At 46.9% G+C, this 24845-nt stretch overlaps 1 protein-coding gene across 7 annotated transcripts in view; it reads left to right on the top strand.

Annotated features, from left to right (window-relative positions):
- Positions 1 to 21119: 21119 nt before the first annotated feature.
- UTP25 (UTP25 small subunit processor component) overlaps positions 21120 to 24845 on the top strand; it is a 38019-nt gene continuing 34293 nt past the window's right edge. For 3 of the 7 annotated variants that reach the window (XM_036442190.2, XM_045583099.1, XM_045583100.1), the window contains exons 1-3: positions 21121 to 21333; positions 22166 to 22205; positions 23231 to 23465. In XM_036442190.2, coding sequence (XP_036298083.1) covers positions 21227 to 21333; positions 22166 to 22205; positions 23231 to 23465 — 382 coding nt within the window. In that variant the 5' untranslated portion in view covers positions 21121 to 21226. Of the gene's footprint in view, positions 21334 to 22165; positions 22206 to 23230; positions 23466 to 24845 lie in introns of all 7 variants that reach the window. The other 4 variants (XR_004988697.2, XM_036442193.2, XM_036442192.2 and 1 more) reach the window with 3 other exon arrangements.

Here is a 24845-nt window from a genome sequence, read left to right on the forward strand (position 1 = left end):
AAAATATATTTTTTTAAAAGACCTAAAAAAAAAAAATAAGAATGGGCATAAGCAGAGTACTTAGGTGTTGGAGTTTAAAGCACTGAGTGAGAGACCATAGAGGGGGAGTATTATGGTTGAGCAGTGTCTCCCTAAATTCAAATGTTGAAGTCTCATAACCTCCAGTATCTCAGAATCTGACCTTACTTGGAGAAAGGGTCCTTACAGAGCTCATCAAGTGAAAATGGAATCCTTAGGGTGGATTCTGCTCACCTTATAACTGGTTCTTATGAAAAAGGGAAATTTGGACACAGAGACAGGCACAGAGAGAAGATGGCGTTTACAAGCCAAGGAGAGGCCTGGAACAGATCCTTCCCTCAAAGCCCTCAGAAGGAACCAAGTTTACAGACACTTTGATTTTGAACTTCTAGCCTCAGGAAGCGGGAGACAGTAAGTTTCTGTTGTTTAAGCCACCCAGTCTCTGGTGCGTTGCTTCAGTAGACCTAGCAACCTGATGCAGATAGGCTGGAGAGCTCCAGATTTGTAATAATGTGGATTTGATCCCCAGTCCCAACTAAGCTTAGGGACATAGCCAACAAAAGCCTAGGAAGGCAGCAAGGCCCAAGCCTGACTCAGCCCACTGCTGTCTCAGCCGCTGCGTGTGACTAGCTCTGCCTTCGTGCAGGGGAAGGGCTATCTCAATCAGCACAGCCAGATCTTTATGGCTGATGAGCTCACTGGACAAGCACCATCTTCCTTATAGCCCCAGGCTAGGCTCCAGAGACCAAGCAAACAGTCCACTGCAGGTGTGTGCTATTCTAGCAGCTAGAATCAGAGAGGGCCACCAAGAGGGTGTCATTTGAGGGGAGATAAACGCCCAGTCACACCCTAGCCCGTTTGGCTCAGTGGATAAAGCATCAGTCTGTGGACTGAAGGGTCCCAGTTCTATTCCGGTCAAGAGCACGTACCTCAGTTGCAAGCTCAATCCCCGGCCCTGTGCAGGAGGCAACCAATAAATGTCTCTATCAGCTCTCTGTCTCTCCCCCTCCCTTCCACTATCTCTAAAAACAAAATAAATTAAAAAGCCCAACGGCATAAAAGTATAATAAAAGTTTACTATGCTAACTAGCCCGGACATCCCTCCAGACCTTCGGGACATAGCCAGGGCTCTGAGGGAAGCCTGGGTCCCAGGTGCCAGAGGAAAGAAAGCCAGAGCCAGCAGCCAGGGGAAGGAAGGCCTACTCTTGCATAAATTTTGTGCATCCAGTCGCTAGTAAAGGTATAAGCCCCCACACAGACATTCACTTTTGCACTAGCTGAGATCTCCACAACTAAGGTGATTTCTTAAAGATCTTTAGAAGACTCGTATTTTAGAATCAGAAAATTCAAGCTCGGAGAGCCCTGCCAATCCTCTAGTCCAGTGGTCGGCAAACTGCGGCTCGTGAGCCACATGTGGCTCTTTAGCCCCTTGAGTTTTTAGCAAAGGCCAGCTTAGGAGTACCCTAATTAAGTTAATAACAATGTACCTACCTGTATTAAAAAATGTGGCTCTCAAAAGAAATTTCAATCATTGTACTGTTGATATTTGGCTCTGTTGACTAATGAGTTTGTCGACCACTGCTCTAATCTGAGGGTGAAACTGGGTTAGAGATACTTGTATTTTACACACCAGGAGACTTCACATAAACGTCTGGATTCTCGGCAGCTCCTGAAGAATCAAACGCTCTCAACCCCCTGGACCGGCAGTTCCACCTGGCAATGGCTGCCCAGGTAGAGGGGCCTACTCATTACCGTTGGCACAACCCCACCTTATTGGGCTCACTCGTTTACTTTAATTGCCTGACCCTGTAGGCATAGGAGGTTGCAACCTCTAATCCAAATCTCCCCTTTTTATAGGTGGGGAAACTGAGGCCCAGAGAGGTCAAGTGATTTGCTCAAGGTCACATCAAGACTAGAACCCAAGCCCAGGGCTGTTTCCACTTGGACCTGGCTCAGCACCCCAGCCAGAATTCTATTCTGATTAGAACTGCACTGGTTGTTAATTTTTATTTTAATCACCGTGTATGTAGGTATTTTTGATGCTATATGGAACAAAACTAAGTCCCAAGACTTGGGTTACTCTACTGAAGAGCCAATGAAAGGGGATAAAGCAGGAGGAAGTAAGGTAGAGACCAGAAGGAACTTCCTGACTCTTGGAATGGTGAGATCTGGCTTGGTTCAGGGAATGAATCTCTCCAAGGATCTGGAGAAATCAGTTCTTTTGTGCTCTTGAACACTCTCTTAGGATTCAGACGTCCCCGATGTGGCTTGGGCCTGGGATATTCCCGTTGTCTGTCCATCAGATGGGGAAATGCTGACTCATTCCTGAGTGTGAGTTTCAGGCAGTGGGATGTATGTTTCAGCACATGGGGCTCTGATTCACAGCTACCTGGAATGGGGAATTCCCCTCTCCTGCTCCCAGGCCGTTCTGACTTGGTGAGAAGGGGTCTCTTTCATCATCACTCAGAAGCTTTAGCCCCTACAATATCAGTCATGTGACAGTACAGTCATGTGGCCCAAATCCCACTCTTCTTAGTAGAGCAGAGGGCATGGCTTCTGGGGAGGCTCTCGGTGGCTCAGTACAGTGGAGAGCATGAGGTTTCTGGAGTCAGTGATAGCAACTACTCTCTGAGGCGAAATGTGGGCTACTGAAGATGCCGTGGGGACCTCCAGCTAAATCACGCAATGCTGTGTACTCAGAGGCACTCAGACCCCAGCCAGCCTAATGCGGGGCATTCTGGAGCCCAACTGGTCTACCCCAAATCCTTTCTCCATCTTGGTTTCTCTCTCGCTCCATCCAACTGCCTCAAGGTGCCACGGTACAGATGAGCCCAGCACATTGCCTCGCCTAAACGTTAACACACATGGGTTGTTGCCCCTTCCTCTTCCCCTTACCCTCCATAGGTTCTATCCCAGAATGCAATCCAAAACATTGAATTATCACTAATTCTGCAGCAGAAATAAATTCATAAATAAGTTTCACTTTCCAACCCAGGCAATGCAATAGACTTCAGTTCGGCACTTTAGGAGAATTCTCCACTAGGTGTTCAACCTATGTTTTTTTAAAAATATTTTTTTTATTGCCGAAGCCGGTTTGGCTCAGTGGATAGAGCTTCGGCCTGCGTACTGAAGGGTCCCGGGTTCAATTCCGGTCAAGGGCATAATACCTTGGTTGGGGGCACATCCCTTGCAGGAGGCAGCTGATTGATATTTCTAACTCTCTATCCCTCTCCTTTCCTCTCTGTAAAAAATTAATAAAATATATTTTTATCTATTTCAGAAAGGAAGGGACAGGGAGAGAGAGAAACATCAATGATGAGAATCATTGATCAGCTGCCTCTTGAACGCCCCCTACTGGTGATTGAGCCTGCATCCTGGGGATGTGCCCTTGACTGGAATCCAACCCAGAACCCTTCAGTCAGAAGGCTGACGCTCTATCCACTGAGTCAAACCAGTTAGGGCTCAGCCTCTGTTCTCAAGCCAAGCTACAAATGTTCTCAAAGAAGCAGCTTTCTTTATTCCAAACTTGGATCTCGGTGCGGGGAGGAAGAGGAAGAGCTAGACCTAGTCAATTACTTGGAAGGAAGCTGCCCCCCCCCTCACCCCGCCCCTCAACCTTACTCCTGGGGCATCCTCCCTCTATTCTCTTTCCTTCAGTGTCAATCTGACCTGAAATTGACTTCCATCTCCCCTGGCAAAGGAAGCTTCCATTGGCCCTGCAGACAGGAGCCCAATAAGAAACTACAACTGTCATCATGGGACTTCACAATTCTGATGTCAACTCTGCTGCCCCATTGGGACAGATCAGTGCCCTGATTCTGACTTCATGGTCAGCACCAACCAACCTGCCCAGTGACTGCGTGCTGCTGTGAAATGGGATTGTGGATATGAAAGCTCTCTGACATTGGTCAAGTGCTTTGCCGACTGGAGAGATCATCCCCAGTGTTATCTGCTCTTTGTTTCCTCATGTAAATTCTTCTCTTTTGGCCTCTGTGGAGTCCTTAAGGCAGCAAGGCACAGGCCAGCCAGGCCTTGTAAGCCAGGAATTCCTGGCACAGGGCTAGGCTCAGGGTAAGGTCTGTGAGCACGGGACAATGAGCTGCCTTCAAAAAAACGAGTTATCTGGGTGTATAGAATTTTGGGCAGGGGTGAGGGGGGGGGGTGTGCAGTGTAGTAAGAAACTGTGCTTCTGTTCAATAAGGCTGATTGATCAAGTGTTTTACCTCTTCTCCTTCCTTAGTCCATTCCGGTATAATAATAATGAAGGAATTGTCAAAAGATAACCTTGAGCCAAATTCGGTTTGGCTCAGTGGATAGAGCATTGGCCTGAGGACTAACGGGTCCCAGGTTCGATTCCGGTCAGGAATATGTGCCTTGGTTGCGGGCACGTCCCCAGTGGGAGGTGTACAGGAGGCAGCTGATTGATGTTTCTCTCTCATTGATGTTTCTAACTCTATCTCTCTTCCTTCCTCTCTGTAAAAAATCAATAAAACATATTTAAAAAATAAAATAACCTTGACTCACAAAGTTAAGACAGGAGAAAAAGCGTGGAGTTAAAAAGGGATGAGATATTTAACGAAAACATTAAGAGATGACACATTCCAACAGATATAGGGCGTGGAGAGGGCTGATGTTTTGATCATAAAGCTTTCAGTACTATTTTATTTTTAAAGCAGATATACGTAATATTTAAGAAAAATGTTATCATTACTTCTTTTTTTTTTTTTTTTTTTTTTTTTTTTTTTTTTTTTTTAAAGAAAGAGCACTTGGGAGTCGAGAAACCTGATTGTCCATGTCAGCACAGCTTGTCCCTGTAGTTATCTGAGCCCAAGGAGCTGAACAAACTCCGAAATCACCTAATTGTAACCAGTCCTAGATCTACGATTAAATTCAGGAGGCAGCACTGATGTCTTCCCCAAACAACCTGCACTTTGCAATGAATCAAAACTTGTCTTAAGCCCGGCTGGTATGGCTCGGCAGTTGAGTGCAGAAACTGAAAGGTCATTGGTTCAGCCCTGACCGGTGTGGCTCAGTGGATAGAGCGTCAGCCTGTGGACTGGAGGGTCCCAGGTTCGGTTCCGGGCAAGGGTATGTACGTTGGTTGCGGGCACATCTCCAGTGGGAGGTGTGCAGGAGGCAGCTGATTGATGTTTCTCTCTCATCGATGTTCCTCTCTCTTCCTCTCTGTAAAAAAAATCAATAAAGTATTAAAAAAAAGAAAAAGGTCATTGGTTCGATTCCCAGTCAGGGCACATGCTGGAGTTGTAAGCTCGATCCCCAGAAGGGGGTGTGTAGAAGGCAGCTGATCAATGATGTCTCTCTCTCAGCAACGCTTCTATTTCTCTATCCCTCTTCCTTCCCCCTCCCCTCTCTCTCTAAGTTAATAAAAACATATTTTTAAAAAACTTATCTCAAATTACCCTTCTTTCAGTTGCTAGTTGTATGAATGAGCTAGCTGGACATCAGTTTCCTCAGATCATGCTTGAGGATACTGCCTGTTTCACAGGGACTGTTAAGAGAATTAAATGAAGTAAACACAACAGTAACAGGTCTCAGCAAAAGTTCTTTTTCTTTGGTGCTGTGCCTTCCCACTCTTTTCAATATATATTTTATTGATTTTTTTTTAATAGAGGTGAAGGGAGAAGGATAGAGAATTAGAAACATCAAGGGGAAACATCCATCAGCTGCCTCTTGGATGTGCCGCAACCAAGGTACATGCCCTTGACTGGAATCGAACCTGGGACCCTTCACTCTGCAGGCCGACACTATCCACTGAGTCAAACCAGTCAGGGCATGCCCTCCCATCTTTAGACAGGGATCTGACACAGTTCTGGGCACCCAGCATTCACTTAAGAAAAACTTGAAGAACTCAGAAATGAGTTCCTGTATGTTTTACTCTTGTTTGGGGCAGGAAGGCTATGAAGTGCTTCATTTCTGTTGACTGGGTTAGGGGCAAGGTCCCAGTGCAGACCCCAGAGCCCAGTGTGTAATTCCTTGGAGGAGATGTGGCCAGCTAACGGGCAGGCAAGGGAGTGTATAAATGACAGGTTCTCTGACCAAGTAGCAGCCCTACCATCCAGCCCTCCACCCTCGGTGGGAACTTTCTCTTAGCATAGTCCACATCCCCAGCTCCAGGCCAGACTCGCCTCCTAGCCAGAGACCTGCGGCTCTGCAGAAAAGGTAAGGATGGTGTCCACAGGGATGTCCCCTCTCTTGAGTGGCTCAGGACTGGCACACTCATTTTCACACTACAGACTCCCACACTGATTTCTCACATCGCCTAAAACTTGAGTTGTAGAGCATTAAAAAGTCATTCAAAAGTCATCCCTGCCCAAACCACACCCGAATTCCTCCAGCCTGAGCCACAATCAGTCTGCGCTAAGCTGCAGCCTAAACACTGTGGAGGGTGACCCCAATCAAGGAAGGAAGGGAAGATGTACATACCCGATGTAGGAGTTCGGTGTTGACCTCATGTGACCCCTGGCAGGCAGAACCCCAGAGTCAAGAGCTAAAAGGGTTTCGGTCTTTTCGAAGACAGGCTCAGACCCAGCACCGGGTCCATCTCTCATGAGACACAAGCATTCATCATTTCACTCATCATTCTGTAAATATTTTTTGCACACTTAGTATATGCCAAACAATATCCCTGCCCTCATAAATCATACTGCCTCCTATTGTCTTCTTTAAAAAAAAAAAAAAAAAAAAAAGATTTTTTTCATTGATTTCAGAGAGGAAGGGAGAGAGAGAGAAAAAAACAAACAAACATCAAAGATGAGAGAGAGTAATTGGTCGGCTGCCTCCTGCACGCCCCCTACTGGGGATCAAGCCCACAACCCAGGCATGTGCCCTGACCAGGAATCGAACCGTGACCTCCTGGTTCATAGGTCAACACACGCCCAACTACTGAGCCAGGCTGGCTGGGCAGTTTGCTTGCCTTTAAAAGAAGCAGCCTCTACGCTCTGGCCGATGGTTGCTATACAGAAACACAGGCCCAGTTTTGCTGCTGGGAAATCTAGATATTTAGGTAAAAACCTCCCAACTTTTTATGTGCTTGCAACAATATTTAAATTTTTTTTTCTGATTTATAGGTGCCATATGAAACATCCCACAGGAGCTGCTGTCTTGGAGGACAGCATGTGTATGTGTATTTTGCTCTTAAGAAAACAGGCTTGTGAAAGATGCAGGTCACATGGGAAGTAGCAACACTCAGGTTCAAGTTCAAAATCTCTGAACTTTGAAATAGACAAAATGACTGGCCAGAAAGATGGACTCGGGGTGGAAACAGGGCTGCCTCTGAGCCTTCCACCGCCTTCCGCCCCCGAGCTGCCCCCACCTGTCTCCAGCATCCTGGGTGAGGCCCCACCTGTTTTGAACCCCCCCTGGGAAACCTCTGATCCCACTCTCTGGGACTCTTATTTTGTCCCGACCTGGGAATCAGAGACTGGGGCAGCCCACACACCACCTGTCCCTCCCCCGGCACAGCAACATCTGCTTAATGCTGAGCGTCTAGCGGCAGCCTTTCAAACCCAAAAGGAGGACCCTCCCTGCTGGCCAGGCGCCCGGCCCACTGAGTCCCCTGGGACAGCCGGGTGGCTTCGGAGCTTTCTGTTCATTATTTACAAAACATGATTAGCAGACAGAACTGGAGATGGAAGGACGTGGGAAAATAGTAGAGCCAGTAAAGGGGGATTTGGGAAAACAGAACACCAGCCACCAGGCTTCTAAAATGAGACAAGGTTTCTACAAAGATCCACCCCATGGGTCTCCCTCCTGCCCTTTCTGTTAGGTCATGATGAGGGGAACTGCTTCCGAATGTTCCCCTTGCTCCCAGCCTGATGAACGGTCCTGTCCCCGGATGTGTGTGACCACCTGTCTGTCCCGGGGGTGTGAACAAAGTACCAGCTCTGCCCTTGTTCCTGACTGATGAGCCGGGGGCTGGATCTGAAGCTTCAGGGGCCTGGGAAACTGGGCGAGTGAGTCAATGGCTGGAGGCCCCGGGAGTTTCGCTCTGCTTTGGAGCTGGGTCCCCACCTCCCAGTTGCTATTCTGTGCGGTGGCAAGTGCCAGCTTGTCTCCCCTTCCCGCCCAGCCAGGAAGCCAGCTGCATTGCTCCTTCAGGCCCAGACCCGTCCCGGCCGCCCGGATTCCACCGCCCAGCCAGGAAGCGCCTCTCGGCCCAGCGACCCTTTCTTACCCTCTTTCTTTCTGGGGTTTGGCACAGGGGAATTTTTGTTCAGAGTGGTGGGGGGAGGCGGGCCCAGGGCAGTGGGCTGGATGTCAGGGTGTGAAGGAGAAAAGATGGGAAGGCAGGGAAAGGAAAGGTGAGGCATTCCATTCCTGGAGCTGTTTCATTCCCGAATCCAAGGCCAGGAAGGAGGTGAGAAGGATGGGCACGTGGAGTCCCGCCCCTGGGCAGCTGTGAGGAGGCCTTTCCCCGATTCCCACGGGAGGGTGGGAAAGAGGCCGGGCTGGGCAGGTGTGCAGAGGGCTGGCTCCCCGTGGCCCTGGGGGAACACGCCCTGGCTTGCTGACCTCTCAGGTAGGAGTCTATCGGGTAGGAGCACATGCACTGAGAGAGAGAGAGAGAGAGAGAGAGAGAGAGAGAGAGAGAGAGAGAGAGAGAGAGAAAGAGAAAGAGAGAAAGAGAACCGAGGGGGGTGGGGGGCAGGCATGAATGTGTTTATTCTTTAACTGAGATTCAGATGTAACTGGGTGTCCTGTATTTATTTTATTTTTATTTTTTAAAATATATTTTATTGATTTTATTTATTTATTTATTTATTTATTTATTTATTTTTTTACAGAGAGGAAGAGCAAGGGATAGAGAGTTAGAAACATTGATGAGAGAGAATCATCGATCAGCTGCCTCCTGCACACCCCCTACTGGGGATGTGCCCGCAACCAAGGTACATGCCCCTGACCAGAATCGAACCTGGGACCTTTCAGTCTGCAGGCTGACGCTCTACCACTGAGCCAAACCGGTTTCGGCTGGGTGTCCTGTATTTATCTGGCAACCCTGAGATAGGGGGTCAGGGCTTGGGAGAACTGGACTGAAGCTGACGTTCCACCCCCCGCCCCTACCACCACCTCCTCTTCAATATCTGCGAGGCAAGGGCCAGTTTTGGGCAAACAGCCTTGCCTTGACCTGCTCCTCAGTTGCTCCCTGGGCACTGGCTTTCCCAGCCCCCGGCCCACACAGCCAGGGCCCCTCTCCCTGCAGCTCTGAAACTGTACACTTTCATGTCAGGCGAATGCTCCATCCCGGAGCCCCTTTGAAGATGAAAGCTCTCCCAAGGAATGAAGTCTCTGTTGTTGTAATTAGCATCATTAAACGTGACTTTTCTCCTAGCCCTGTCGAAACCTGAGGGGACTTCACTTCTTTTTTATTTAATATATTTTTATTGATTTTGGAGAGGAAGGGAGAGGGAGAAAGAGAGATAGAAATATCAGTGATGAGAAAGAATCCTGCATGGCCCCTACTGTGGACAGAGCCCACAACCTGGGAATGTGCCCTGACCCAGAGTCAAACCATCACTTCTTGGTTGTAGGCCGATGCTCAGCCACTGAGCCATCCTGCCAGGCCTTCACTTCTTGCAGAAAGTACCTGCCTTGCTCTTTGAGGAGATGACCAACCTCTTCTGACCCAATGCTGGGGTGGGGTCAGAAGCCCCAGTCCCGGTGCCCACCCACCCTGACTTAGACTTGCTTTTACCTTTGCAGAGGATTCTTCGTCACAACAAGGCACCCATCTCTCCAGGCTCAGTAGCCACACTCTCCTTTCCTGGGTCAGTAACACCTGGTCCATCGTAAAGCCTGGGGCTACTGCTTCCACCCCAGCTCTGAACCAGACGGAAGGGGTGCCAGCTGCTGCCATCTCACCTTCTCACCCCAAAGGCCCAGCCCACTAAGTGCAAACTCTTCCTCTATTCCAAAAAATCAGGTTGTTCTTGTGCGAGAGACCATCTGGGAGGGCGGGTATTTCCCTCCAAAGGTTGGCCACCAGGGTCGTGCCCAAAGGCCCGAACAGACTTTGTTGTCTTCATTCTTTCTTTTTAAAAATTAAAAAAAAAATTATTGTTTAAAGTATTATATGAGTCTCCTTTTCCCCCCATTGACCTCTCCCAGGCTGTCTCTAACCCCCAACTCATGCCCTCACCCTCCTACTGTCGGTGTCCACTGGTTATGCTCATATGCATCCATACAGGTCCTTTGGTTGATTTCTTACTCCCTCCCCTCCTCCCCTCTCCTCCCTCCCCAGCTCTCATCTTCCCTCACAGGTTGGACAGTCTGTTCAATACTTCTATGCCCCTGGTTCTATTTTTGTTCATCAGTTTATGTTGTTCATTATATTCCACAAATGAGTGAGATCTGTTTTAATTATTTCTAGGAATGTGTTCACTTGCTTTTCCGAAAAAAGTGATCAACTCTTCCACAGAAAGAGCCACAGCATTTTGTTCCCTAAAGGTATGGCCTTTTCCAACAATACTAAGTGGGTTGTGCCAAATTAGCATCTCTCTCTCTCTCTCTCTCTCTCTCTCTCTCTCTCTCTCTCTCTCTCTCTCTCCCTCTTTCAATTCCCAGGGCTCTTAGCAGGCACTACTTTGGTTTCCTCAACCTACAGTTGAGTTCTGTCTGGCCTGTTATGTGGCCTGTTATGTCAGAGTTTGCAGAAATGGTCTATGAGGGTACCATTGGCAGTACAAAGCCTCTGCTCAAACTGGCCATAAGTTCACAAATTTCAGATGGTAGACTCTGTTGATGGCAAATTAGCAAGAGGTTATAAAATGTTCTTGTCCCCCAGAATCTGTCTTTAATATATTACATTGGCCCTACTCTAGATGCCCTTAGTAAATCATAAGAAAGAAGAGCCAGGATCTCAGAAGCATACTCTCTCAGGAGCTGGTCTTATAGGTGGCTCATCTCTCAGCCTACACACACACACACACACACACACACACACACACACACCTGGAACCAGAGAGCCAACTCCTGCCCACCCTTCCTGTTTCACTCAGTTTAATAGGAACTTGTGCTTAGACAGAAAATAATGCCCCACAAGAACAGTTCATATTGAACAGTATTGATCTAGTCTCTTTGAGATTCAGTGATCAGAATGTATCAGATGAACTGAGGGGGAGCCCTGACTGAGGCTCAAAGACAGGCAGTTGTGACCAGGCCGCTGATGTGAACCTCACCATAAGACGGGAGAATCTGGACCAGTGAACTGGGGCCTAGGGGAGAACTGGCTATGGGAACATGGGAGGCTGATCCTGAAGCCTCCTTCCACCCCATCCCAACCGGCACTGTGGGAGTGCCTGGGGAAATGACCCTAAAGAACTGTCCCATTGGGAGCTAGCTCAGCATGGCGCCCCTGAGACTAGGTGTAATGAGCTGGGGGACCTAGGGGGAGGGGAGGGAATGTGGGGAGAACAGCCAGGCTTCAGCAGTGACTGCTCAAGAAGCATGTAACCAGGACCAACCGCTGGGATTGGGTCCCCATCGTTGAAAGACTTGGCCAAACCAGGAGGGAGACAGGACTTCTTGCTAATCTACTCATGTAGAAGCTCCATGTCTTAGTTTGCCTGGGCTGCTAGAACAGAGTACCACAGACTGGATGGCTTACAGACAGCAGACATTTATCTTCCACAATTATGGAGGCTGGAAAGTCCAAGAAGATGCAGTGTCTGGTGAGAGTGCCCTTCCTGGTTCTTAGAGAGCCGTCTTCTCGCTGTGTCCTCGCTCGAGGAAGGGGTGAGGCTGCTCTCTGTAGTTGCTCTGATAAGGACACGAATCCCACTCACGAGGGCTCCACCCTCAGGACCTCTTCACCTCTCATGGCCACACCTACTGATGTCAACCCGTTGGCTGTCTGATTTCAACATGTGAATTGTTCACTCCAGCCCATTATACTCAAAGTGTCACTGGGATTCCCACAATAAAAGACACTCAGTCCTTTTAGTTAAAGATTAAAGCACTGGGACAACTTTGAAGGATGATTATTCTTTAAATAATATATGTCCTTTGTTTATCTTACACTCAGGAAGGACCTTTTTAGTTGCGAATTTTATTTCTAAAATCCTTACTTCTCCAAAATTGATCCAGAGACATAGAAGCATGGACCAGACTATGGAATCTCAGAGCGAAGGTGGAAGTGGGTGGATGGGTGGGAAGAGATCCACCAAAGAACTTGTATGCATATGTGCATATGCCTTGGACACAGGCAACAGGGTGGTGAAGGCCTGAGAAGGGGCTTGGGAGGGGAGGGCGGATAGAAAGGGTCAGTGGGGGGAAGAAGAGGACATACGCAGCACTTTCAACAGTAAAGATTTAGTTTTGAAAAACATAAAATTCTTAGTTCTCCCCAGGAACATATAGAGAAGAAAACAACGAGAAATAAAAAGCACAAGAGGACGCCGGAAAAATCTTGTTCGTGAGACATGGATGGTTGTTAAATGCAGGGCTGATAGTCCTGGGTTTTCAGGATCTAAACTAAAGGAAAAGCTTCCCCCACCCTCAAGTGGCAGGTGAGTCATCGCCCAAGGAAAAAGAATAAGATCGCCAGGTCCCAACCCTCCAGATGCAACAGGCTCTTGGCGGTTAAGCCAGAGATGTGCGGGCTGCACCGGGGAGTGACCTGGTAGCAGTCAAGTGGGAGAGCATTGCAGCAGCAGCTGTGGATTTGAGCTAATAGGCGATTGGAGACTCGATTTCATGCAGGATGTTAATTCTTCACTTCATTTTTGAAAAGGTAAGGACCACAATTCTACCCTGAGGATTTTTTTTTTTTTTCATTTCTTTTCTCCAAAAGAAGTAAACAAATCACATATTGTCACACAGATTGGCTGGCCGCACTCAGGAGAGTGGCTATTTTCTTGGGCAGGACGGCATGGAAAAGACAAACGAGAAAAAATGCCTCACTTCTGTGGACTGAAGGGTCCCAAGTTCGATTTGGGTCAAGGGCACATGCTCATGTTGCGGACTCAATCCCAGTGGGAGGCGTGTAGGAGGCAGCCAACTGATGATTCTCTCATCATTGATATTTCTCTCTCTCCCTTTCCCTTCGTCTCTGAAATAAAATTAATAATAATAAAATAAAAAAATAAAAAATTTCCTCCTTGGACCCAGCTAACAATGCTCAAGCCCTGCCCATGCTAACCTCATATCTCTCTCTCCACTAGAACTGCCCTGTCCCCAAATGCATTCACCACCATTCCTGCCAGCCATCAGAGGGACTGTGGCTCCAGTTGCTTTAGGATTGGAGGACACACTGATCCAAATATTCATCTGGCCCCCAATCCCTCATTGTGTCTCATCAGCATCTCTGGTTGGAGGAATGACTCCTCCTCGCTGTTCTCTTAGTGCGTGACTCACACGTGCTTTAAAGAATGTGTCACCTTGTGACGTCATGGAGGATCATCTGCTCCTAGGACGGGAACGGCTCCCTCCTCCTGGGCTGTGAGCAGCCGAGACCAGGGCCTGTGTTTGCTTTTCTATAAATTCCGTGGTGCTCACCATATGTCCTGTGTGCAATCAGCGATGGCTCAGCAGATGCCCTCTAGATCCTGTACTGGGCCCAGTGGAGTGTATGAAGTGCAGACTCACATATTACCCTGTTTCCCCGAAAATAAGACAGTGTCTTATATTAATTTTTGCTCCCAAAGATGCGCTAGGTCTTATTTTCAGGGGATGTCTTATTTTTCCATGAAGAAGAATACAGTGCACATTTATTGTTAAATGAAAATAAAGGAAATTTATTACCTTTATATGGTACGGTAGTACGGTAGTTGTCAACACAAACCAAACAAACTGTGAATCCTACAGTATCAAGAATTTACTCATTTATTCAATGACAATCATGTCATCATCTTCTGGAACATCATCATAACAATCCAATTCCTGAATTTCCGGGTGAATTTCTTGTGACTCCATTTCTTTCAGAATCAGTGGACCAAATCTCTCATGTTTAGCCTGGGGGGAGCCGTATTTTCAAGGGGATGCCTTATATTTCACTCAGAAGGAAACCTGTGAGTAGGTCTTATTTTTGGAGGATGTCTTATTTTCGGGGAAACACGGTAGTACTTAATACGTGACTGAGATGCGAATCCAGATCCATCGGAGGCCAGTGTTGGGTTGTAACCACTCGGTGAACCCACCTTTGCTGAGAAGGGTCAGTCCGTCAATGAGAGGCAACACCAGCTTTCCTGCTCCCCCTGGCGCTCCTTCTCAGTCTCCTGGCTGGGTCTTCCCCAGCGCCCCTCCTCCCCGCACCCCCCCTTCCCCTGCCAGGCTCCTAAGGGTGCAGGGCCCCAGGGCTCGGTTCAGGCCTCTTCTCTGTATTTATGATAGGTGATCTCACCTGGTGTCATTCACACGCTGACTGCACCCATAGTGCCTGGGCACCCCGCACCCTGCATCTCTCTCCTCCGAACCCCTGCTGTGCCCTCACATCTGACTACCTTCTGGACTTCCCCTTTGGCCGTCTATGGTAAGGATCTCAGGCTTCACATGCAAACCGAATGATGATCTTGACATTTCTTGGACAGATGATTCAGGGGCTCTAACACCACAAGGACAAACGCGGGAAGTGGGGTGGGGAGCAGAAGTTAACAGCTTTGGGGACCAGACCCCCTGGGATCCCGTCTTGTTGTAACCATGCCCCACACAGGGACTCCCGCGGATGGCATGGATTTCAAACACTGATTTCATGACAGTCTCAGCTAGGGGTGAGGACAGCAGGAGAAACTTGAGATAGCAATTTCAGGAGATGTTGAGAAGTGGGAGGAAGCGTTTGGTAAGAATATGAAAAAGTCTCCCAAGTGTTGGCGGGCGGCGTCAATAACAGACTCACTGCTCAGGGGAGGCACGGCAAGGAAGAGTGCACAGCCTTGTCACCCATGCCAGACAGCACTGTGGTTTCCCTAAGGCCCAAATCTGATCACATGACCCCCTTGCTTGAAAACCTTTAATGGCCCCTCACCTTATATGGGATTGGGCCTAACCCCCCGCCCCCCCCCAGCGAGGTGGACTGACCCTCACCTACCTGCCCCTGTGACCTCTCCCCTCTCATCCATCCAACACAGACCATATGCAGTTCTCCAAACACATCCTGACAGCTTTGCTCATGCTATCCCCTCTCTCAGGAACATGCCTTCCTTTGCATGTTGACCCAGGAAATCCTGACTGGGCACACCCTCTTGTGTACTTCCCCATAACTTCCCCATAACTTCCCCCCTCCCTCCTTCTACCTCCTAGCAGAACGTTTTTAAAAAATATATAGAGTTTTTATTGATTTCAGAGAGAAAGGGAGAGAGAGAGATAGAAACATCAATGATGAGGAATGATTATTGATTGGCTGCCTCTTGCACATCTCCCAATGGGAATTGAGCCCACAATCCAAGCATGTGCCCTGACTGGGAATTGAACTGTGACCTCCTAGTTCATAGGTCACCGCTCAACCACTGAGCCACACCCATTGGACCAGAGTGTTTCTTTATCCTCTGGGTTCCCATAAGCCAGTGTTTCCCAAAGTGTGGTACGCGTACCCCCAGGGGTATGGGAAGAGTTTGGTGGGGGTACGCGTTGCACCGGAGTTTGGTGGAGATATGCACTGCACCGTGCTTAGCTGCGCCTAATTCTACGTTCTCATGAGTACGAGGGGTACTCAGCGTTACGAAAATTATAGAAGGGGTACGCATATGTCAAAAACTTGGGAAACACTGCAAGCCATTGCGCCTCTTTCTAATACATTATTTAGCCCATGACAATGTAATGATGTTAATTGCTTTGTTTCCTTAACTAGATTCTGAGATCTTCAAGGTCTGAGCTTTTTATTTAATTGATTTTATTTTTTATTTGTTGTTAATCCTCACCTGAGGACTTTTTTCATTAATTTTCAGGGAGAGTGGAAAGGATGGGGAGAGACTGAGAGAGAGAGAAACATTGATTGGTTGCCTCCCACATTGCCCAGGTCAGGGGGCGATTGAGCCTGCAACCAAGGTACAAGTACCTGCCCTTGACTGGAATCTAACCCTAGACCTTTCAATCAGCAGGCTGATGAGAGCTAGGGCAGGTCTGAGATTTTTAAATCCTTGATGCCTCAGGCCTGGAATACAGTGTTTGTTTAATAAATGTTTGAGAAATGAATGAACATACACATGCTGTGCCTTTGCCAGAAAATACAAAAAATAGAGTGTAGTTACACCAATACTCCACTAGAGGGAGGAATATACACTTTTCTCCTCTAGCACATTTTTATGCTCTTTTTTTTTAGATTAACATATTCTGATGAAACATTTCAGTTTTAGGCTAGACCTAATATAAATCAACCTCTGATAGACCTGAGGAAACACATGTATTAAGGGTCACTATACACCAGGCTTGACAATGGGCAACTTCTTAAGGGCGCAGATGAACTGAAAGGGTAGGAACCGTACATGACATTTTGCATTTCTGTGTGTAGAGTGCGTCTAAGAGCATGACAAAGCTTTCCTTTTCTCAGACAAAATCTCGTTTTCTAAAATGTTCTCCACCTAGAAAGCTTATTGCTCCATCCATGCTGTGGGACCTGATGTCTACACAGCTTTCCAATTTCCTGTTCCGCATCCCTCATTTCCTGTCTTGAAGGCACACACGCTGTTTATAAAGTCAGCTGAAACAACTCATACAGCCTGAGATATAGTATCTAGAGCAACTTCCGAGTTCAGTACCAATGTTCAATGAATGTGACTGGTTGACAAATGACCAATGGCAGCAGATTCCCTCTCCCAACCCCTCGGGGCCCTCAGCCCCAAACACTGTCCTCCCTGCGTCCCCGGTACCAAGGGTGTCTGGGTTCAGCATGTGTCCCAGTGTACTGTGATAACCTGTGCACTTATTCCCATCTAGACAAGACTGCAAACTCCGTGAGGTGGCCGGCATGGGTCTTCCTCTCTCTCCTCGCCACGCTGCTGGCATAGCACCTGGTACACAGTGTTTATGAAATAGTTTTTGAATAAATCAGTAAGCTCATTTCACTATGAGGGCACCCAAAGACTGGTTTCTGCCAGCACACGCAGAGAGAGGCTAGACTGCTCTGGGGTGTGTCTAGACACATACATGTACTTAGTAAACTCAGATGCCTGGACACACACAAACACACACACCCTCCCTAGAATCTTCCCAAATCAGCGGCTAGGATATCTGAATTTTCATCATTAGAGCGTCATACCTTTGGCTTATATATGGCTCCCTGTCAACATGTCTTGACTCTGTGTGCCCTGCTATCACATAAATTTCAAAATGCAAACATCCCCTGGTATCTCGATTCCTATCTTCAAGCTTTGACCTCACCACCCCCTTTTGAGAATCTCAGCTAGGCCGCTGCTTACTTTCTGTAGCTTGCCTTAGAAAGTGGCTTGCTTCTGTCTTTTTGAATACAGAGCTAAATATTAAATAAGCTCTCTCAAGCCACATACACCGTCATGTTTGCGAGGAATTAAAGCACATCCATTTGCATGACTCCGTGAATTAATACTGATACTAAAAAAAAAAAAAAAATGAAAACTGGATGCATCACCATTAGAAGATCGAGTGAATTGACTTCTGGTGTTGAGAATTAGCGAAGGGAGAGAATCAAGTAATTCGTTCTGCCTTCCCTATATAAACTGTATCATTGGGTAACCAACATTTAGATAAGGAACAAGTCTGTCACTATGGAAAGAGTCCAGCAAGTGAGTGAAGAAAAAAAAAATGAAAGAATTAGAATATCTCCCCCTGTGATAGAAGTAGAGTGCAATCTTGAATAAACACATTTAGACATTAAGCACCAGTGGCTGCTAACAGCACAAAGTGAAAGGCAACCAGACATTCTATGCCTCCTGGTGGAAATGTAAAATGCCAACTACAACCAAGTCTGACCCAAGTTCTAGGTCTGCCCTGGCCAGGTTGGTTAGAGCATTGTCTGGATGCGCCAGCTTTGCCGATTCTGTCCCTGGTCAGGGCATGTACAAGAATCAACCAAAGAATGCATAAGTTGGAACAACAAATCACAAATCGATGTTTCTGTCTCTTGCTCTCTCAAAAGAATAAAAAAGAAAAAGAAAAATTCAGTTTCTGAAAAAAAAGTCCTAGGTCCAACAACCTATTCAGATAAATAGAGAGAGCATTAGAACACACAAAAAAACTAGCAAAGTGTTAAAAAAAAAATGTTTATGAGACAATTGGAATCTGAACACTGTCCTTGATATACGATGATATTAAATAATTTTAGGTGAAATGACGCTGATATGGCTATGTTAAAAAATAACCCTTGATTTTGGAAATGCAGGCTAATATATTTACTGATGAAATAATCTGATGTCTGGGATTTACTACTTAAAAAATAAGGCAAAGGAGTGTCAGGGGCAGTGGTGGGCACATATATAAAACAAGATAGCCTTGTGCTGGTCATTGGTGAAGCTGAGCAATGGGCGCATGGGGTGCATTATATCATTCTGTCTACTTTTGTATATACCTGAGATTTTCCACAAAAAAACGTTTTTAATTTAAACAATTGCCCTAGCCAGTTTGGCTGAGCAGATAGAACGTCTGCCTGTGGATTGACTTGTCCCAGGTTCGATTCTGGTCAAGAGCATGTACCTTGGTTGTGGGCACATCTCCAGTGGGGGCTGTGCAGGAGGTAGCTGGTCGATGTTTCTAACTCTCTATCCCTTTCCCTTCCTCTCTGTAAAAAATATATTTAAAAAATAAAAAATAAAATAAAAAATGTATTCATTCCTTCCTGAACTTTCTGAAATTCTTGTCTTAAGAGATGCCTTAGGACAGTGGTCTGCAAACTCATTAGTCAACAGAGCCAAGTGTCAACAGTACAACCATTGACATTTCTTTTGAGAGCCACATATTTTAAACTTAAACTTCTTCTAACGTCACTTCTTCAAAACAGACTCGCCCAGGCCGTGGTATTTTGTGGAAGAGCCACACTCAAAGGGCCAAAGAGCCGCATGTGGCTCTAGAGCTGCAGTTTGCCGACCATGGCCTTAGGACATTATCCTGGGCAGTCTCCGGGGAATTGCAAATACCCTGGGAAAAGTAACATTAATTCAGAAACCCCTCTTTTCGAACTAGCACCAAAGACTACTTCCTGGACCGCCTTTAGCCCAGAAAATGCTGTGTGCCTGAGAGTAAAGGTGAAGGAAAACTCTTGGAGGAAGGAAAAGAAAGGCTACCTGTGGGAAAGAGAAAGTGAACAAACGTTGCCTTCATCACACTTCTCCCAGGGCCTTCCCTAGCTGGCACATGCATCTTCTTTATGCGACTTTTCCTAAGAGAACTTTGACTTCAGACGTGTGGGGGGGAAAAGTTCACATTCTGGAGTCTCGGGTTAAAATGTCACCAAAGGTCCCCTTTTACGTCATCAAAGGCTAACGTAAGTACTTTCAGGAGAAGAGGGGCCCCTTTTCCACCGCTCAGTGAATCCATGAGGAGGCCCGTTGGGTGGAGCTGGGCACATGCTTGCCTGAACCTGGGAACCGTCTAGACTTGTCCACAGGACCACAGGATGTGGGAACCAGGAGGGTGAGGAGTCACCCCAATTGCTTAAGAGCGTGGCTTTTTATAGATTTCTGGAAGGATACCAAGGAACTGGTTGCCTCTGGGGAGAGAAGCGGGGGCACTGGGCACAGGGTGGGAGGAAGACGAAAAAAGACTAAGTCTTTATTGTTTCAGCCGGGTTAGCCTGTGGTGAGTGCCTTAAAGCATATGATGACATTCTGCACACAGTCTTTTGTTGACGTAAGTGATGTGTACCTTTCATCTTGACGTTAGACAGAGTCTGTTTGTTTATGGTTTCCTTAGCTGGGCCAGCTGTTGGCACCACCCGCGGTTTGCATATTTCCTTGGTACTCCCTTATCTGTCCTCCCTACCCCACCCCAGCTCCCAGAACAACTAGGAGGAGCAGATGGCCACCAGAACTGACACGACTAGGGTCCTCGTAGTGCCAGCTCAACTTCGGCAGGTGTGACATGGCCCTGGGCAAAGCTCACACTTTCCCACAGAAGCACCCTGTCTCTCTCCCCACCCCCTCTACCCCCCCGAAGCAGAGCCAAGTGAACAGGCTCCTGTTTCACCTTAAAAATTCAGGTGAATTTTGTGGTCTATGGGTTACCACTTTGTTTGTATAGGACGTGATCTTATATAAGGATCATGAGGAGGAACATGTCATTGTGTTTCTCTTGTGGTCTCAAGTCGCCTGCACACAGTACTGGTCCAGTTTTGTTTTATGCTTTTTTTTTCATTGTTTATTGAAGTTATTATTTACATACATCAAAATCCAACCATTTTAAATGTACAGCATGATTACTTTGAGTAATTGTATTCAAGATACAAAATCAAGATATAAAATAGCCCAGCCGTTGTAACTCAGTGGTTGAGCATCAACTCAAGAACCAGGAGATCACAGGTTCGATTCCAGGTCAGGGCATGTACCTGGATTGCAGGCTTGATCCCCAGTAGGGGTGAGCAGGAGGCCACTGACCAATGATGTTCCTCTGGTCCTCTCTCTGAAATTAATTATACATATTATATAATAAATTATATATTGTATATGATTAATATATATCATGTATTATATATAATTAATATATATCACTTATTATATATAATTAATATATCATATATTACACATGACTAACATATATTAATATATTAATATAATTAGTATATTATAGATAATTTATACATATATATATATATATCTCCACCTTAAAATGTTTTCCATTCCCCTTTGCCAAGAGTTGAGTTTTTGAGACAGGTAATTTAGTTCTACCGTGTGGTAAAGATGAAGTGAGATGTGCGGGCACCCTTACATATCGGTCGGTATTTTCATTATGTTATAATATATCCATCTCCGCTACTACATGTTAATGCAGGCGGACACCCACAGCCCACACAGAAGCACAAAGCAGGCCCCCATTTTATTCAGGCCTGGCAGCCCCAAGCCTGCCAGCCAGCCCACTTCCAGGACTAGAACCCACTTCCAGCGAGCCTCACTAGGGGGCAGAGTCGGAACTGGCAATTTCCGACGCCTGTCGTAAAAGCGCGCCGTAAAGCGGGCCTGCTTTACGGCAACCGGCTTCCGCCGTAAAGCGCCGCCGGCGAGCCCACGCTGGTGGGAGGAAGGAACAAGCTCCCGCGTGGGTAACGCGGCGTTGGAAGGCGGCGGGCTCTGTCGCGATGGGGAAGCGCAGCAGCCGCAGCCAGAGCCAGCTGCTCAGCACCCTGACCAAGAAGCAGAAGAAGCATCTTCGGGATTTCGGCGAGGAGCATCCCTTCTATGACAGGTACGGAGGGGCCTGCGTCTTCTCGGGGCGGGGGGGGGGGGCGGGGGGGATCGGGCTGGGCCCGCCGGCCTCCGGGGATGGCGAGGGGCAGCTCCCGCCGGTCCCCACGCCTCCCGGCGCCCGAGTGCTGGGCTGCGCCCCGCGGGAGACGGGACTTCCTACCTCTTGTCGATCCCGTACCTTTATGTCGGACCACACTCCTGCTGCGCTGGCTGGTTTTTGTGCGGAGAAAGGTTTTCCACATAGAGAGCTAGAAACATCAATGAGAAACATAGATCAGCTGCCTCCTGCACACCCTCCACTTGGGGATGTGCCTGCAACCAAGGTACATGCCCTTGATCGGAATCGAACCTGGGACCCTTCAGTCCGCAGGCTGATGCTCTATCCACTGAGCCAAACCGGCTCCGGCTGATTTGCTTTGGGACCTTCGCACTGATGTGTGGGTGGCTGTGGGTTCCTCTGAGTGCCAGGCGGCGCCCACCACCGGGCCGCTCTATCCATGACGGAGAGGGATGCTCTGATGAAGACATTGGCTAGAAACGGTGAACCTGAGACCTCTCATTTGCCAAATGTAGCCATCTTTGGGAGGAGGGCTAGTTGTGGTGTGAGCTAGTGTTTGTCATGGGACTACCTGAAACTTTTCATTTGTCAGCTGTTACCTATTTGCTATCTTCTTACCGTCGTAGTCCCCAGTGCACGTGTTGTTTTTACATGACTGTAGTTATAATGTGTCTAGAATGGTATATTCTGCCTTTTTCGTTGATAGTTGTGTCATCAGACATTTGCCTAATTGCAACATACTTACAGTTAAACATTTCCTGCTTCTTCCCAGGGTTTCCAGCAAGGAAGCAAAACCGCAGATCTGTCAACTGGTAATGCTTTCTCCCTTCTTTATGATAGTTGGTTCTGGGTTGTTACTTTTAAAATGATCCTATCCTCCTATATAATAAAAGGCTAGCATGCAAATCGACTGAACCGGCTGAAGGATGGGTCTCTGTGATGCTCACTGACCACCAGGGGGCAGACGCTCAACGCAGGAGCTGCTCCCTGGTGATCAGTGCGCTTCCACAGGGCTCATGGCTCATGGCCCATGGCCCATGGCCCATGGCCCATGACTGGCGAGTGCAGCTGTGGTGACAGTTCAGACTGCAAGAGGGCACAGGCCAGGCTGAGGAACGTCCCCCTACTCCCCCAGTGCATGAAAGTCGTGCACACCTGCCCTCTGGTATGTAGTGATAAAATTTGGCTACATTTCCATTCTTTTCAATTCTAGATGTAAGCTGTTATTTTAGTGATGTTGCTTCATTTTGAATGCAGGTATCATTAAAATGCCATGTGATAACTAAAACAGTAACCAGAATTTGAACTGCGCTGAGGGATCAATCTATTAGAAGCTGCTAGGGTTGCTTACCAGCCTGCATTCTTTTTTTTTTTTTTTTTTTTTTGTATTGTAATTTTCCCATTGCTCCTTTAAATGGGCCAAATGTCTGACTAATAGGTTAGATCTCTGTAACCTAAAGCTTTATGTTAGCTTTCTTCCCTGGGTGGAATATTAGCAGTTCCAAGAAGATTAAGAGCTGGCAAACATGTCAAACCTGCAGCTGGGTGGGGGGGGGGGGGCATGCTTCACTTATTTAGGTGCAGTGCCTTTACTTAAACGAGGCTTGTGGCCGGCAAGCCTCGAGTTTGACATGGTTGTTAGGGTCTTAGCTAGATTATAATATATAAGTACATGTGTGGCTAGCCTTGCTTGAATAGATAGGATTGCGTATTTGCAGAAAAGCTCATTTTTATTTAGGAAATTCTAAGCTTGTTATGCTCTTTGGCCTGATGATAGGCATAAGGTAGCGACGAGAACAATAAAATTGTGTTTTTAAAGTTCCCATTTTCCTTTTAGTCGGAGAACTCAGATACTTCAAACTCTGAAAGTGAATCAGAGAGTGAACCAGAAGAAGTTTCTGGGTACCACAAACTACTCGCCACATTAAAGAATGTTTCTGAGGAAGAGGAGGAGGAGGAGGAAGAAGAGGAGGAAGAAGACGAAGATGCTTTAGCTGAGGCAGAAATGAACAGCGACAGTGATGTCAGTAAGGAGGAGGAGACAGCAGCAGAGTCTGCTGGGATGCAGGACAGTAAGTGTCTGGGTTCATCCGCAGTGCCAGGATCATGGACAGGTTGCCGCCTGGGCACAGTGCCCTGTACTGTGTGAGTTTGGTGAAAGCACGTGGATCCAAAGCAGAGATTCCTAAACTTGTTGGCCTTAGTAATACCTTTGAGAGTCTGATGGAAAACCTAGGACCTTCTTGTGAGAAAAATGCAGAGGTAGCATTTTTGCTTAGGATTTCCAGAACTTCACCAAAGTTTCCCTTAATAGAGGAAAGAGAACATAATTTTGCTTTTGCAATAGTCTCAGTTTATTTATTTTTATTTTTTATTGTTATTTTTAAAATATATTTTATTGTGTTTTTTTTTGTTTTTGTTTTTGTTTTTACAGAGAGAAAAGGATAGGGATAGAGAGCTAGAAATATCGATGAGAGAGAAACATCGACCAGCTGCTTCCTGCACACCCCCTACCAGGGATGTGCCTGCAACCAATGTACATGCCCTTGACCGGCATTGAACCTGGCTCCCTTCAGTCCGCAGGCCTACGCTCTATTCACTGAGCCAAACCGTTTTTGGCAAGGTCTCAGTTTATTAAAGGGATTTCTTTTCCTCAGAGAAACCTAGTTTAATGAGAAAGAGACACAAATATACAAGAAGCAGGTTTTCATGGCACAGCTGGATGTAAGGTGGTGAGGAACTGCTGAGCCAGGGTAATGTAACAAGAAGGGCTGGGATTGCAAGCTTAAAAGAACCCTCCCTCACTAAGAGTCCTAGGTTTCTCTTTTCTTTAACTTTAAAATCAACTTTATTGAGGTCTGATTTACATGCAATAAAGCAGACCCATTTTAAGTATATAGTGCAATGGATTTTGACAAATGTATACACCTGTGTTACTACCATCAATGAAGCTACAGAACATTTCCAGTAACTCCAAAAAGTTCCTTCTCGTCCTTTTACAGTCAGTTTCCCATCCCAGGAACCAGGCAACCACTGGCTGCTTTGTTTCCCTAGAGATCAGTTTTGCCTGTTCTGGACGTTTGTTTATATAAGTTAGGGGTGTCGAACTCAATCAGAGAAGGGGCCAAAATCTAAAATCCAGCCTAAATCGTGGGCCGAATGGTTTACTGAACAGTCATAAACTGTCATTGTGATGGAAACACAGTGGAGTGCAGTGATGACAGCGCAGTGCGGGCCACATTACAAGGCCTGGCGGGACGGATTTGGCCCGCGGGCCTTGTGTTTGACACATGTGATATAAGTGGAGGTATATAGTATGTAGCCTTTTGTGTCTGACTCCTGTAGCTCCTCCCTTTGTGATTCATCCATAGTATTCTAAGTCATTAGTTTTAATAGGATAAAAATTCATTGTCTCAGACATAGAGGTGTGTTTTTGTTGTTGTTTTGTTTTT

This window comes from Pipistrellus kuhlii, unplaced genomic scaffold (genome assembly GCF_014108245.1).
Source record: "Pipistrellus kuhlii isolate mPipKuh1 unplaced genomic scaffold, mPipKuh1.p scaffold_m20_p_18, whole genome shotgun sequence".
Classification (NCBI taxonomy): Eukaryota; Metazoa; Chordata; class Mammalia; order Chiroptera; family Vespertilionidae; genus Pipistrellus; species Pipistrellus kuhlii.